General features: G+C 49.4%; 1 protein-coding gene across 1 annotated transcript in view; it reads left to right on the top strand.

The window, feature by feature from the left end:
• Positions 1–2,672: 2,672 nt before the first annotated feature.
• Positions 2,673–13,116, top strand: part of Gpi (glucose-6-phosphate isomerase) — a 28,043-nt gene continuing 17,599 nt past the window's right edge. The window contains exons 1-6 of the mRNA XM_041653375.1: positions 2,673–2,899; positions 3,687–3,777; positions 4,006–4,074; positions 5,755–5,874; positions 12,590–12,673; positions 12,756–12,902. Coding sequence (XP_041509309.1) covers positions 2,778–2,899; positions 3,687–3,777; positions 4,006–4,074; positions 5,755–5,874; positions 12,590–12,673; positions 12,756–12,902 — 633 coding nt within the window. The 5' untranslated portion in view covers positions 2,673–2,777. The remainder of the gene's footprint in view (positions 2,900–3,686; positions 3,778–4,005; positions 4,075–5,754; positions 5,875–12,589; positions 12,674–12,755; positions 12,903–13,116) is intronic.

Genomic DNA, 13,116 nt, shown 5'->3' with positions numbered 1-13,116 from the left:
TCAAAACAGGGTCATTAACTATGTAGCTCACTGTAGACCAGTGCTTGAACTCAGATATCTGCTGGGTCTGCCTCCTGAGTGCTGGGATTAAAGGTATGTGCCACTACTACCCAGCTTAATAATATATTTTATTCATTTTCAGCTTCTTTTTTTGAGGCAGGGTCTATTGGTGAGAACTGGGGCTTACCACTGAGGCTGGCTGGCCCTTGATTCCTAGGATTCTCCTGTCTCTGCCTCCCTAGCATTGAGATTCCAAAAGGCCACCATGAGCAGCTTTGGTTTGGTTTGGTTTGGGTTCGGTTTTTTTTTTTTTTTTTTAGACAAGGTTTTTCTAGATAGTCCTAGAACTTGCTCTGTAGACCAGGCTGACCTGGAACTCACAGACATCCACCTGCCTCTGCCTCCCAAGTGCTGGGATTAAAGGTGTGTGCCAACATTGCTGGCATTATATAGTGAGTTTGAAGCCAGCCCTGCGCTGCATAAGACCCTGTGCACAGAATAAAATAAGGTTTATTTTTAAAGAACTGATCTTTTCATCTTAGTTTTTTTTATTTTGTTTTGTTTGAAAAGCTCTCACTATGAAGCCCATTCTGGTCTCAAATTCACCAAGATCTTCTTACTTCTGTCCTGAGTGTTGGAATTAGTAGCATGTGCTACCACACCTGGTTTAGTGTCTTTTGATGTCATTTTGATTTGTCTTCATTATCCAGCACTTAAGATTACTTAGCAGGCAACCACGTGGTAGAAGAAGAGTTGCCCTTTGACCTACCCTCTCTGTGGCATGTCTCTCTCTTTTACATACACACACACACACATACACACACACACACGCAAGAAATGTAACTTTAAAAAAATGAACTGATTTGTTCGGCTGAGGTGTAGCTTGGTGATAGAGCATTTGTCTAGCCCTAGCATAAGCTTAGCCCTTGGTGCCATCCCTAAACCAACCAACCAAACAAACAACCAAACAAACCAACCTGCATATATGAAGGTAATTAGCAGAAGGTTCCTCTTTCTGGCAGTCCTGTCCTTTGTAGGAACTGGCCACCACTGCCCGCGAGAGGCCACCATGTGCAGCTTTTGCCGTTGGCTCTGGAGAGTAAATATGTCCTCATCTCCAGGGCAGGTGTTTTACTAAACTATCTCCCCCGCCCTTTTTTTTTTTTTTTTTAGACATGCTGACTTCCAGCGCCTTGCCAGTTGCTGATGCAGACTTTCCTTCCCAAGTATTGAGATGATACCGGAAGCCCAGTTGTTGATGTGCAGCGTTGCCTTGAAAATCTAGCGTGTCTGGAAAATGATACCCACCACCCACTTGTACCCGATTACAAGTCTGCCTTGTGCCTCATCAGAATTGTGGGTGAGAATTCCATCTTTTCCAGGAAGCTGGATCCCAGACTGGGTATCTTGGCCTTTCTCCTTAGGAATTTGTGGATTCTTCATTCACTCGGTCCTCCATGTCCACCTCCTCCTGCCTTGAAGCTGCTTCCTCGGGACCTGGTGTATCTCACTGACCTCCTGTATCACTCCGACCCTTTACACAATGTGTCAGATGAAGTCCCTGCTGTTTAGAGTCTTTCAGTGCCGTCTCATCTCTAAACAAAAGCCAACACTGTCTCAAGGATTTGCAAGGCACTGGGAGAACTCCCTTCTCCCTAATGTCATCCTCTAGGTTTTCCCCTCTGCTCCACTCGGGCCACATCTGCCTTCTGTTAGCGGGACATCTATGGGTGCTCCTCTCTCAGATTCTGCAATTTCTCTTCCCTTTGACAGAACAGTTTCCTCGCAGGTAGCAAACTGGCTCATTTGTTCACATTCATATTCTTACTCAAGTATAATAAAGGGTGAGTTTTTTTCTTAATCATTTATTTAAAATTGCACTGCTGGGGGCTGGAGAGATGGCTCAGAGGTTAAGAGCATTGCCTGCTCTTCCAAAGGTCCTGAGTTCAATTCCCAGCAACCACATGGTGGCTCACAACCATCTGTAATGGGGTCTGATGTCCTCTTCTGGCCTTCGGGCATACACATAGACAGAATATTGTATACATAATAAATTAATAAATAAAATCGCACTGCTTATTTCCAATATGCCTTTAAATGTATGCATATAATTTTATTAACCATGTGCGGGGGGTAGGTATGTGCAGGAGAATGCCGGAGTTAACCGGCAATTAAGCCATTCTATGTGGGTGATGGGACCTCAATTCCGGTCCTCTGCAAAGAGATGAATGCAATATATGCTCTTAACCACCGACTCATGTCTCCTGCCCAAAACCAGTTTGCTCCTTTTCAGGCGCACTTGCCAGCTCTGAAATTCCATAAATTCTGTTTACTTACTTGGTTTATGTATCCATAATATTTGCAGTACTAGAGTTCTCTAGAATTTTGTTCCATTAGAGTTTTGCTGAATTGAATAAATGAATGAAAGAAGCAAGCGGACCGGGCATGGGAAGCTCCGCCTCTGCCCTTCAAGTCACTTCCGGGCAGAAGTCAACCAAGGGACGTCGCAAACGGCCACACTTGCATTACAGAGTGGCCAGCAGGGGACCCCAGATCTGCAGCCGCAGGCAAGGTCGTGTAGCGGACGCGGAGGACACGGGCGGGGCGGGGCCGGGGCGGGGCCGGGGCGACCAGAGGCGTGACCGGGAGGGGCGGGGCCAGACGCCTGCGCCATAAAGACCGCTGCGTGCACGGACACCGGGCTTGCTGCGCGCTGCCGCTGCTTCTTCCTTCCTCTTCCGCGCACGTCCAGCTCCGTGTCCCTCTTTGGTCCCGCCATGGCCGCGCTCACCCGGAACCCGCAGTTCCAGAAGCTGCAGGAATGGCACAGTGTGAACCACGCCGAGCTCAACCTGAGGAGACTTTTTGAAGAGGATCCAGAGCGCTTCAAACACTTCAGGTGTGCTCTCAGGGTCGGGGGCAAAGGGCCCCCGGGACCCCCAGGCGCCCCGCAGGGCTAAGCCCGGGGCCGCATTTTGTCCTTGACTCCTCCTTGGAGTGGGTTCTTGGTATCCGCGTGCTCACCGGAGGGCCGGGGCTGCTTAGTCATGAGGAGGCGCTCCCCCCTCCCACCGGGACCCTCCTGTCCCTTCGCCCCCGCCTTCCAGTCCCAGCCATTCGAGAAGGGATTTCTAACCACCCTGGAGGAGGAGGAGGAGCCCCTGCTGCCGAGAGGGACCAGAGAGAGCTGTCCCCTCCCACCTGTTTCTCCTGGGCTTGGGTCGGGAAGGGTGGGTAGGCTGAAATTTGCTGGGAGCCACAGCGTATAAATAGAGCCGTGGAAGCACGATGCAGAGGCCAGAGAGACCCGTGAACGACTGCTAAATGGAAGGGAGGGTGGAGGGAATCTTGCATGTGATACATCCGGGTATTCCTTGTCATTGATGCTGGAAGGCTAGGGACATGAGATAACCACCTGTGACTCCTTACTCCGAAGTCCCCGATACTTCTGCATTGGTGTTCCTTAGTAAGTTTGAGACGTGGAGCGTGGAGGGGAAGCTCTGAGGTGGGGTCGTTCTGCATGCTCCTGGCTCAGGATCCGTCTGCATCTTGGTTTTGTGGCGTGGCTTCTTCCACGATACTGCTGCAGGTCAGCCCTTGTGGCCAGGCAACAGGCACTGCCACTGGGGTGTGGCACAGAGAGGGTGGGCTCCGGTGTGGCCAGTAGCTTCTGCATCTTCCTGCAGCTTGAACCTCAACACCAACCATGGGCATATTCTCGTGGATTACTCCAAGAACCTTGTGAACAAGGAGGTGATGCAGATGCTGGTGAACCTGGTAATGTTCTAATTGGGGAACTGGCATCTCTGGTTTGGGTGTGGGGGTGTGGGGGGTGTTTTGGGTTCCAGGTCCAGGTTTGGAGTGATATCCCAGGGATCTCCAGGGCCTGCCATTTGAGCAGACTCTTGGAAGGCAAATAGGAATGGAAAAGAGCCTCACTGGGGGTTTGGACTTGTGATGGCCGGTGGGGATGGGACACCAGGCCTCAGTGTCTTCTCCTTCTAGGCTAAGTCCAGGGGCGTGGAGGCTGCACGGGACAACATGTTCAGTGGTGCGAAGATCAACTCCACCGAGGTGAGTGGTTCTAGTGGACTCAGGTACTGGGTACCCACCCCAGGCCTCTTCCTTCCCCTTTGCTCGTCAGACTGTCCTCATCACCCTGTGTCTTCACCCTTCCGCTTAAGCAATGCTTTTGCCTCATGAAGGTACTAAAAGACTTTTCTTCTGTGGGGGTGGTTGCCGAGCTTTGGGGTGTGTCTTCACTGGGACTGGCAGCCTGGACTTGGCGAGCAAATTGGAATAGTGCCTGGTGTCTGTCCAGGGAGGGGCACAAGCTCAAGCCTGAAGGGAGAGATTTGCTTAAGGTTTGCTCAGACATTTTCTTGGAGAATTTCAACTTTGATACTCAGATGGATCCATGCTGCAAGTTACATTAGGGGCAAGAAGAATCGTGTCACCAAAGCCCTTAGTCTCTTTGGCGGTAGGAGTGATTAAGAAGTGGGGGTAAGATAAATGTTGGAATCCTGCCCTTGACGTGATGTGGAAGCCCGCAGGCATAATAAACACTCCACACTTGTTCTCTGTGTCTTTTTTTTTTTTGAGTTTGTAGGTATGTGCACATACGTACAGAGGTGTCAGATTCCCCTGGAACTGAAGTTAGAGGTGGTTGTGAGCCGCCATTTTGTGTACTGAGAATCAAACTCTGGCCCTTTGGAAGAGGAACATGTGTTCTTGACGGCTGAGCCATCTCTCCAGCCCAGGTCTTTTTACATGTCAGGACTCTGAGGCTTAGACCTCAGAGATGCAGTTAGAAGCAGTTAATCTTTCACTGCTGGGTTTGTGTAAGGGAGGCCGCAGTCGAGGGTTTTCTGCAGGGGTGCATTTGATTAGGGAACATGGGAAGTCATAGGGCTAGATAGGGTAGGTGGGCTGGCATCGGCCTCTCCACTCACAGGGAGCTCTCCCTGGGTTGCAGTTTTCCCAGCTGTCTGGAGCCCTCACACCTGCTTCCTTCCAAGACTGCCGGTATCTTTAGCTGGGTGGGCCATTTCCCTCTTGTGACCAGCCGAGCTGCTTGGCTCTTGTTACCAACTTCAGTGACAAGTGAAGTTTTGGTTTGTGGCAGTTGTGGCCGTGAGGCTGTTCGCTTGCCTGTCTGCTTCACATCCTGAGTCCTCTCATCAGGAGGGCTGAGGCTATGTTGGTCCTACCGGTTGCTGGTCTGCTGAAGGGTCTTACCTCTCATCTCTGACCTGTGTTGTCACCACTAAGCCTTTGGTCACTCTGTTCTCTTCAGTCATGCATGGAGCAGGGGGTCCTTCAGGCATGAGAGCCTTTTAGGCACGTTCAGGTCCCACTGGATCTACTTCTGACTGTTCACAGTGTGCAAGGTGGGCACAGGATCTCTGTATAAGACTGTGGTGGGGGACTGGAGAGATGGCTCAAAGGTTAAGAGCACTGACTGCTCTTCCAGAGGTCTTGAGTTCAATTCCCAGCAACCACATGGTGGCTCACAACTATCTGTAATGAGATCTGGTGCCCTCTTCTGGCATGCAAGCAAACATGGAAGGAATGTTGTATACATAATAAATAAATCTTTAAAAAAAAAAAAAAGACTGTGGTGGGTGGTAATGAAGGCCTGGGGACCTGCTTGTCTTGTGCATCGAGGGCTGAACCACACTGTCCTTGGCCAGCTGGGACCTCTCTCCCTCTAGGCTATGTGGTAGCTTCTCATTCTCCAACTGTCATCTCTAGGATCGGGCAGTGCTGCATGTGGCCCTCCGGAACCGCTCTAACACACCCATTGTGGTGGATGGCAGAAACGTGATGCCGGAGGTCAACAAGGTGCTGGAGAAGATGAAGTCCTTCTGCCAGGTAAGCGGATGCTAGCCTAGATGAGCCTTCAGCCACGGAATCTGGCCCTCCTGCTGCAGCCTCAGGTAGCAGTGACCTGTGTGATTCTCTTCTGAGGCCTGAATTTCCCTTAGGTTCTTTTCAGAGTGAGAACACCCTCTCCACCTGGTGGAGGTCTGGGATTGCAGAGGTGGGAAGGGTCAAACTTGAGGCTTTACATAATAAGAAAGCACACTACCAACTGAGCTACATCCTGTGTCGTCCCCCTCCCCCCCCACCCCCGCCCCCCCAAGCTTATTTACACTAGAAAATAGGTAAAGGTACTTCTGGGTCAGTATCCTGCATGTAACTGCACCATACACGGACCCCTTTGTTCGTGTTCTGTCTGTCTGTCCGTCTCTCCTTTCTTTCTAGAGCAGAGTCTAACTGTGTAGCCCTGGCTGGCCTGTGTAGAGCATTCTGACCTAGGACTCACAGAGATCCCCCTCACCTCTGCCTTCCTAGTTCTGGGATTAACGATCTATTACAAGGGCAGCGGTGATGCACGCCTTTAATCCCAGCCCTTGGGAGGCAAAGGCAGGTGGATCTCTGAGTTCAAGGCCAGCCTGGTCTATAGAGCGAGTTCTAGGGGCTACATCACACCATATGTAACTGACCTCCTCTTCTATCGGTGTTTATGGGTGTCGGGGAGGCAGTAGGGGTTGTCTTAGAGACCAGCTAAATCAGTGTGTATCCCTGGGATAGCCTTACACAGGATGGAAGATGTTACCAAGTCTGGGGTACAAGAGTGATCCTATGGGTGTGTGCCTGTGTGTATGGGTTGGGCATGCTATGAGAGTGATCATCTATCTGATCAGCTGTGATTGTTCTGGGTTTGTGCCAGAAAGCAACAGCTCCCACGTGTGGCTGGCCAAAGTCTGCTTGCTGTGGCCAAGAGCCGTTTTCAGGCAGTCACCTGGGTGCAGGGCTTCCTGGGAGGAGGAAGGCTAGGAATCCCTCGTGGGAGTCTGGATTTCAGAATGTCCCCTAGAGGGCATTCCTAGCCGTCTGCTGTGTGTGCCAGAGTGGACCCAGGTGCTCTGACGATCTTGTGTATTCTCAGGTGCACTGGGTGGCCCCTGTGGGGTTATCTCCAGCGCTCTTGCAGAACGACACTCCCTTACCACTTCCTGTCAGATTGGCTGACTCAGGATGACCAGGTATTTTTAGTTCAACATGGGCTGCTTCTTCTGGTGGATCATGCCTGTAATCCTAGCACCTAGGAGGCTGAAGTAGGAGGATTGTCACTCCCTGGCCAGCCTGGGCTACTTGAGGAGACCCTTTCTCCAAAAAAGCCCAATGAACAAGCAACCACTGCTAACCAAGGGCAGTTCCAGTGAGGAATTCTACTTCCCGTGGCTGCTCCTCTCAAAAGTAAACAGTATAGGCAGGCACAGTGGGGAGGCAGGAGAGTCACAAGCTCAGTGCCAGCCTAGGCTGGGTAGTGAGCCCCACAAACCGATCAAACCAAAAGAAAAGCTGAGAGACCAATCAATGTCTGTCAGTCTGTCTCTCTTGATTTTAGAAGTTGAATTCAGAGTCTGGTATGTGACAGGCAAGCGCTTGAAGGGAGAAACGCTAACTGTCGGAAGCACTGAATATAGCAGTTAGGCTGACCCAGTTATCAGAATATCACTGTGTGCTCATAAATGTGTGTCATCTGTCAGTTGAAAATTTACAATAAGCTGGGCGGTGGTGGCGCACACCTTTAACCCCAGCACTTGGGAAGCAGAGACAGGCGGTTCTCCGTGAGTTCGAGGCCAGCCTGGTCTACAGAGAGTTCTAGGACAGGCTCCAAAGCTACAGAGAAACCCTGTCTGAAAACCAAAGAGGAACACGTCAAAAAACGATTAAAAACTACCATTGTTCATCTGGATTGTCAGTAGCTGTCGCTGCCCTGTCCTGAGGTGCTGTTTATTACATAGTAGGAAGTTATGGAATGGTGTGTGGTGGCCCACGCCTGCCATCCTAGAGCTCTGGGGGCTGATGCAGAAGGATGATGATTCTGAGGCCAGCCTGGGTTTCAGTGGTGATGCTGTTTCCGAGCAGAAAACAGTACAACAACAAAAATGTCATGTGTTCTAAAGCCCCACATACATGAAGATTATATTAAAAGGGTGTCTTTCTCATAATTTGTTTGTGTGGAGTGGAGTCCATTGTTTTAGTAAACCTTGATTGAAGTGAGAAGCAGGGGCTGGAGATATATATTATAAAGCTATTAAAAATTATTCTTGCCAGGCAGTGGTGGCTCACGTCTTTAATCCCAGCACTCGGAGGCAGACTCTGGTGGGTCTCTGAGTTCTAGACCAGCCTGGTCTACAGAGTGAGTTCCAGGATAGCTAGGACTATTAACACAGAGAAACCCTGTCTTGAAAAACAAAACAAAAATAAGTTCTTATACTTACATGTGTTCATTTGTATGCGAGCATACCTGTGGAGGTCAGAGTACAACTCATGGGACTCAGTTCTCTCACGCGCCCTGTGGTCCCGGGGAATGAACTCAAGGGGTCAGGCTTGGGGGCCAGTGCTCCCCACCGTAGAGCTGTCTGACTGGCTTGAGATGAATTCATTTATACCTTTGCTTCTGAGCTCACCACTATGGGACCATGATGCCACTTGGGGACCTTGTCTTTGACCAGGTGTTTGTGTAACCTGCCTTAGCTCTCTCTGAAGTTTTAACAAAGGATCTTTGTTCATGGAAAGGGTCTCATGTAGCCCGTCCTTCATATGTAGCTGAGGATGACATTGAACTTCTGATCTTCCTGCCTTTGGAGTACTGGAATAACAGGTGTGAGATGCCTTGCCCCGTTTATACAGTGCTGGGGATTAAACCCAGAACCTAGTGCATGCTAGGCTAACCCTCTGTCAACTGAGCTGTATCCCCAGGCCAACAAAGGGCTTTTTGTTTGTTCAATTTTTGAGAGGGTTTTTCTGTAGAGAAACATAGACCTGGCTTTCCGGGAACTCATTTTGTAGGTTAGACTCAGAGATCTGCCTGCCTCTTCCTCCCGGGTACTAGGATTAAAGGTTATGCACCACCTAGCCTGGAAACAAAGGGGATTTAAGAATAGATTTATTTTATTTTTATTGTATGTATATTTGTGTGTCTTTGTGGGTATGCGCATTGGGAGTTCAGGTGCCTGTGGAGTCCTGAAGAAGGGTGTCATACTCTGGAACTATAGGCCGTTGTGGTGCTGGGAACTGAATTTGGGACCTCTGCAAGGGCAGTGCATGGGTTTTTTGTTGTTTTGTTTTTTTGAGATAGGGTCTCTCTGTGTAACCTCGGCTGTCCTAGAAGTACTCTGTAGACCAGACTGGCCTCTGCCTCCCGGGCGCTGGGATCATAGGCGTGCACCACCCTGCAGGCTGAGCAGTGCACACTGCACTGCAGAGCCATCCCTCCAGCACCAGCAAAGAGTTTTATAGTATTTTGTTGTTGTTGTTTTTCAAGACAGGGTTTTCTGTAGCTTTGGAACCTGTCCTGTCCAGGCTGGCCTCAAACTCACAGAGATTCACCTGCCCCTGCCTCTGCCTCCCGAGTGCTGGGATTAAAGGTGTGTGCCACTACCACCCAGCTGTTTTATAGTATTTTTAGCTTCATCTTTTTTGCTGTGTTTTTGGGAGTTTCCTGTATTTGATCTTCCACACAGCACCACATTGTGTTTCTATGGTGATTTTTTTTTTTTAAATCTAAGAACACTGGGAATTTTTTTCTTTCTCTTTTTTCTTTCTTTTTTTTTTTAAAGATTTGTTTATTTATTATGTATACAACAGTCTGCCTCGATGTATGCCCGCACGCCAGAGGAGGGCGCCAGATCTCATTACAGATGGTTGTGAGCCACCATGTGGTCGCTGGGAATTGAACTCAGGACCTCTGGAAGAGCAGCCAGTGCTCTGAGCCATCTCTCCAGCCCCTTTTTCTTTTTTCTTAAAAGATTTTATTTATTTAATATGTATACAGTGTTCTGTCTGTATGTGTATGCCTGCAGGCCAGAAGAGGGTACCAGTCTCATTATAGATCTTTGTGAGTCACCATGTGGTTGCTGGGAATTGAACTCAGGACCACTGGAAGAGCAGCCAGTGCCCTTAACTGCTGAACCAGCTCCCTAGCCCCTATTTTTGTTTTTTTCAAGACAGGGTTTCTCTGGGTAGCACTGACTGTCCTAGAACTCTCTGTAGACCAGGCTACCCTCAAACTTACTGAGGTCCACCTGCCTCTGCCTCTCTAGGGCTGAGATTACAGGGGTGTACCACCAAGTCTGACCTACAAAAATTATTTTCCCTACAATTTTCAGTAATAATTTTCCTGCCCTTTCTTTAAACCTATACCAGCAGCTGCTTCTAGGCAGTCTAATCTTTTTTACTTACTCTTAAAATTTTTCTATCAAGGGCTGGAGAGATGGCTCAGTGGTTAAGAGCATTGCCTGCTCTTCTAAAGGTCATGAGTTCAATTCCCAGCAACCACATGGTGGCTCACAACCATCTATAATGAGGTTTGGTGCCCTCTTCCGGCCTGCAGACACACACACAGACAGAATAGTGTATACATAATAAATAAATATTTTAAAAAAATTCTATCAAAGTGTTAGGTTTGTTTCTTTATGGACGGTGTCAGGATAGTCCAGCCTCCCGAGTGCTGGAATTATCGGCATGAACTACCATATCCAGCTTGTTAATTTGTTATCTCAAATATTTTCTTTTATGTATTTTGCCTGTGTGTACTTCAGCGTAGTGTGTGTATATATGCATACAGTGTTCAGAGGCTAGAAGAGACTGTTAGATTCCCTGGAACTGGGATTACAGTTGGTTGTGAAGCTGCCATGTGGGTACTGGGAGCTGAACTGGGTCCTCTGGAAGAGCAGTCAGTGCTCAACTGCTGAGCCATCTCTCCAGTCCTTTGTTCATGTTTTGACTAGAATCATATCCTGTGACTTGCATTAGTTCAGTGATAGGTCATTGTTTGGTAATCACACCAGAACTTGGCACACAGAGGGTTGGCGTGGCTATTTCACTTGGTGTCTTTGGATCAAAAGTTGGGGAGCAGTTTTACCTGCATTGTTTTGGTTTGGGGGCTCTGTTGAAGTGGTAGAGTATTGGCCCATGCTGCTGTTTTCTGAAGGTGTCAGTTCTGGAAGATTCTCTCTGTGAATTTGGTTGGTACTGCTTGTTGGAAGGAATCCTCAGTTCCTTTCCCTTAGTCACAGGGCTGGGTGCCCAGACAACGTGGTAGGTGGGCTCTTTAAAGATTTATTATGTATACAGTATTCTTCCTGCATGTGTGCCTGAAGTTGGCCAGAAGAGGGCACCAGTTCTCACTACAGATGGCTGTGAGCCACCATGTGGTTGCTGGGAATTGAACTCAGGACCTCTGGACTGATGAGAGATCTCTCCAGCCTGGTAGGTGGACTCTTTAAAGAGAGAAATTGGAGAGCTGAAGAGATGCTTCCATGGTTTAGAGCACTGCCTGCTCTTGCAAAGGAGCTCGGTTTGATTCCCAGCGTCTACATGGCAGCTCACAACCCTCTGTAACTCCAGCTCTGGGGGATTGATCTGATGCCCTCTACTGGCCTCCACAGACAAACTATGCGTGTGACATGCAGATGTACGTACATGCAGGCTAAACCTCATGCACATAAGTTGAAAGAATAACTCGATGTGGGGAGGGGGTCAGAGCAGCCCTGAAGCTTTAGGTTGTTAGACCCAAGCTTCCCATCCACACGGGATCATTTTTACTGTATCCTTGTGTGTTGCAGGCCAGCACTGATAAAGCAGAGGTGGAAGTTCACAAGGATATGTACCAGGTCAAGCATCGTATGGAAGCAGCTGGACATGGTAGCATAGCTTTGACCCTAGCAATCAGGAGGCTGAAGCAGAGGGGTTGCCAGTACAAGATCAGCCTGTATATATGTATGCATGTATATAGTCAGATTCTGTGTCAGAACCATACGGGCTAGGGATTTAACTCAGTGCTAGAGTTCTTACCTAGTATGTGCAAGGCCTAAGTGTAGCAAGCAGAAGTTTAAAAACAGTGAGCAGATAACAAATTGTCAAATTGGGTGTTTACAACATCCCGAAGAACAGCTGGAGTCACCTGATTAGTGGAGCAGGCAAAGCAACATCATCAAAGCAGGTGCTTGCAGCATCCGGCAGCAATGACAGGGGAAGCCCTGCTAAAGTGGGGCAGCTAGTGTGGCTGAGTGAGAGACTTCAGAACATTTCCGGCTCTTTGTAGGCTTTTTGCTTTTACGTGTGTGTGTGTGTGTGTGTGTGTGTTTGAGTGCCTGTGTGTGTGTATATGCACCATGTGCGTGCTTGGTGCCCATGGAGGTCAGAAGAGGGCATCAGATTCCCGGAACTGGAGTTACAGATGGCTGTGAGCCGCCATTGGGTACTGGAAACTGAACCTGAGTCCTCTGTAAGAGCAGCCCATGCTCTTAACCACGGAGCCATCTCTCTAGCCCCGTGTAGACAAGACGGCCCTGTTTGTCCCAAGTCTGTGGAAATAGCATGTGACGGTGTGCCAGGATAATGTGTGTCCTGGAGCATGACAGGGATCTGTTGCTGTGGCCTCCAGAGGCTCCAAGAGGGCCTGCGAGATATCTGTCATCCAGGCAAAATGACCCAGAAGGGGTGGGGTTTCTGAGCTGTGGCCTCTCCTTGTGCATCGGGCTAATCCTATCTTCTGGTTCTGTGGTAGCGGGTCCGGAGCGGCGAATGGAAGGGGTACACCGGCAAACCCATCACAGATATCATCAACATTGGCATCGGAGGCTCTGACCTGGTAAATAGCGCCCAGCTCACCTTGGGAAAGGGTGAAGGAAGGGAGGAGTCACTCCTTAGAGCCTTGTCCTCGCTTCCTGCAGGGACCTCTCATGGTGACTGAAGCTCTCAAGCCCTACTCCTCAGGAGGTCCCCGCGTCTGGTTTGTCTCTAACATCGATGGAACCCACATTGCCAAAACATTGGCCTGCCTGACCCCCGAGTCTTCCCTGTTTATAATTGCCTCCAAGGTATGGTGCTGGGGGTGGGGAGGACAGGCGGATTGCCCTGGGCAGTGGAGTGTCAGGACCGGTTCTATGTGAATGGTGCTTTGTCTGGCAGCAAAAGCGGTTTCCCTAATAAAAGCCTGACCCTGTTCAGTTTGGACCCCTGTCACGGGCCATAGCCACTTACTTCATGTGCTCTCTGCCCTGTCTCTGTGCGTGTGCGTGCGCGTGTCTGTGT

The sequence above is a fragment of the Microtus oregoni genome, unplaced genomic scaffold (genome assembly GCF_018167655.1).
Source record: "Microtus oregoni isolate MIOR12 unplaced genomic scaffold, Mior012 000006F_ref0000085, whole genome shotgun sequence".
In the NCBI taxonomy this organism is placed as follows: Eukaryota; Metazoa; Chordata; class Mammalia; order Rodentia; family Cricetidae; genus Microtus; species Microtus oregoni.
The sequence above is the reverse complement of the archived record's forward strand: the minus strand, read 5'-3'. Positions and strand labels throughout refer to the sequence as shown.